This window comes from Bufo bufo, chromosome 4 (assembly GCF_905171765.1).
Source record: "Bufo bufo chromosome 4, aBufBuf1.1, whole genome shotgun sequence".
Classification (NCBI taxonomy): domain Eukaryota; kingdom Metazoa; phylum Chordata; class Amphibia; order Anura; family Bufonidae; genus Bufo; species Bufo bufo.
The window spans coordinates 87,567,644-87,570,580 of record NC_053392.1 but is presented as its reverse complement, the minus strand read 5'-3'; the positions used below and the strand labels follow the sequence as shown (position 1 = coordinate 87,570,580).

Genomic DNA, 2,937 nt, shown 5'->3' with positions numbered 1-2,937 from the left:
TGATCCAATAAAGATTTACTCCAGGTTTTAAGTTTCAATTTATTCTTTCAAGGATTTGCCTTCCTCTGGTGGCTTGGCGGGCGTCAGTTGTCTGGAATTAAATACAGAATTCTTTTGGTTGAAGGTTAAACCCCTAAACAGAGTCAGAAATTCACAGAGCATGACAGACACATTGGGAAAACACCAAAAAACACGTCAGTGTAAAAATACAAAATGCATCGGACGGACAGTCGCATAATAGAAAACCATTCTCCATCTCCTCTCCACTCCAGTGCTGCTAAAAGCTAGAATAATATCATATATTCTGATTAATCAGAATAATCAGGGGAGGGAAAGGGAAAAGGGGAATGGGAAGGGGGAAAAGGGAAGGGGAAGGGAAAAGGGGAGTCTGGCAGGGGAGACAGAGAAATAAAAAATTTCAGTGGCAGAGACAATGCTATAAACAAAATCTATAAAATTAAAAACACTGCTCAGCATTTGGGAACATGTAGATTTTTCTGTAAGAACACCAATTGATCTACATGGTCTGGTTTGAGGGCGCTTCTTTTTGCAGTTACCACATCTCCTGCAGTGGAGAAAACCCGCTCTGCAGACACGCTTGTACCTGGGATACACAAGTATTGCTTTGACAGCCGAGAAAGGAGGGGAAATATGACCTCATGCTCACGCCACCAGTTCAAAGGGTCCTCAGTGAGAGGCAGAGGTGGGGCTTTACAATAGTTTTCCATTTCCTCTTCAGCCTTGGCATAGGGGGTCTTTTTGGGTTCTATTGTACCTTCAGTGTCAGTGAAAGACTGTCCCAGCAAACTCACGAGCAGCGATCTGGCCTTTTTGGGAGGAGATGGTGGAGAATGGTTGTCTTCGATGGGTGAACTGTCCTCTTCTTCCAGAGTTTGTTTTCTTCTAGGCACTTGATGATCCTCTTGTGTCCTCTCACTCTCATCTGATGTAATCTGTGTTTGAACAAAAAAGAAACGGAAAAAAAACAATAAGTAAAAACACAAATGTCAATGCCTTTGATTCTGATGGGGTGATGAAAAAGCACAGGAAACGGACAGTACAGTTCCCGCACCGCATCAGATTCAGAAGCGTGGTAGTGCTTGTGCTACTGTCGTTTCAAGAAGAAACATGATGGAATTCTTCAAATTAATTTAATTACCTCCAAGGATGCAGCTTCCTCAGTGACTCCTTTAAATATCTCCAATCTTTCTTCATCTGTGAGGATGAAAGGCAGTCCCTTAAAGCGAGGATCCAGTGCAGAGGCTGTATGAAGGATCTTCTTCTCGGCCTCACTGCTGTACCTCTTCTGGAGATCTGTTCTAATAGAATTCTTGATCTCATGGATCATGGGTGTGTCTCCCATCGTGTCTGTCATGCTCTGGAGAAGTTGTGCATTTATAGGGGCAATGAGAGAAACTGTTGGATTGCGCTCTTCTGACATCAGCATGGTTGCATCCTTCATTGGCTTTAATGCACTCACGGCGTCCTCTGCATTTGACACATCTGTTTCGTTTAGAGTGCAGAGATCGGACTCTCCTCTTCTGACTTCTGGAGACAGCAAGGTGGCACAGACTGCAGGTTGTTGTTCCAAGAACCTCTCGACCATGTCGTATGCACTGTTCCATCTTGTTGCCACATCAGTTATCAGCTTATGATTCTTCAAGCCAAGACATTTCTGTTTCTCTTTTAGACAGTGGCTTGCTCTAGTGCTGCGGTGAAAGAATGTGGATATCCGACGTACTCTGCCAAGAAGCCTAGAGAGAGTGGCCACTTTCAACGCTCGCTGGGATGCAAGATTCAGTGTATGGGCGAAGCATTTCACATGGGGGAATTTTCCAACTTGAGCTGCAACTATCATGTTTGACGCGTTGTCGGTCACAAGCACTACAGATTTATCGGACAGCTGCCATTCTTCCACAACATGAGAAAGTAGCTCTGCCAGATGAGCACCCGTGTGAGACTCATAAATGGCTCTCGTTTGCAGTACATGCGACAAAATCTGCCAGTCCTTACTAACGTAATGTGCTGTTATTGTAACATAAGACTCTGTCGTGACTGAAGTCCAGGAATCACACGTTATTGCGACTCGACTTGCTTGGCTCATTGATGCAATTATCTTAGCTTTGGTTTCGTGGTAGAGTGCAGGTATGACGTTTTCTGTAAAGTGACTTCGTGACGGGATCTTGTAACGCGGCTCTATTGTCTTCAAAAGGTAGCGAAACCCACTGTTTTCCACAACAGAGTAAGGGCGCAGGTCCTTCGCTATGAAAGCTGCCACAGCTTTTGTTATTCTCTTTACCTTTTCAGAGTTGGGCGGCAAAGTTGACTGTAACATCGCATCAATTCTTGGCTGATCTGGGTTCATTTCCTTGGTGGTGGTGGTGGTGGTAGGTTTTAGCATTTCTGGGTGAAAACGGCTGACGTGGTTTCTCAGATTAGTAGTATTCCCTAGATATTTAATTTTTGTGTGACAGATTTTACACACAGCGTATGACTTGTCCAATTCGTGCTTCCTACTTTTTTCATAAAAGCCAAAATGTTCCCAGATGTTTGCTTTTAAAAAGCTAGGTGCATTTTTTATCTCTCGTTCCTTTTGTTCTACTTCTGCCATTTTTATTTACTAGCAAATGCAATGCATGCCAGGCATCTATGTGAATTTGTGAGTAGGGATGACACAAGTCTTGACGTGACGATGATGTTGTCAAACTCTGTCAGTTTAAAAAAAAAAAAAAAAAAATTTGAGTGACTAAGCCTAAAGCCTGCCACGAGATCAACAGAAAAAGTAACACGTTTCTTTCTAGTATGTATGTAATTGTATGATATGTAAAATCCTCATTTATTATTCTACCCCCCACACACGCAGTTAGTCGCAGTCGCTGTCAAGTGTCAACTATCATTATTCATCATGTGTAAAAGAAAAAATGCGCCCTGGCCCCT

General features: G+C 43.1%; 1 protein-coding gene across 1 annotated transcript; it reads right to left on the bottom strand.

Annotated features, from left to right (window-relative positions):
* Window positions 1–381: 381 nt before the first annotated feature.
* On the bottom strand, window positions 382–2,401 carry LOC120999003 (E3 SUMO-protein ligase ZBED1-like). The gene is made up of 2 exons (XM_040429880.1): window positions 1,160–2,401; window positions 382–953 (listed from the first exon to the last, which is right to left on the bottom strand). The coding sequence occupies exons 1-2, from the start codon at window positions 2,399–2,401 to the stop codon at window positions 471–473; spliced, it is 1,725 nt and encodes a 574-aa protein (XP_040285814.1). The 3' UTR covers window positions 382–470.
* Window positions 2,402–2,937: the final 536 nt, after the last annotated feature.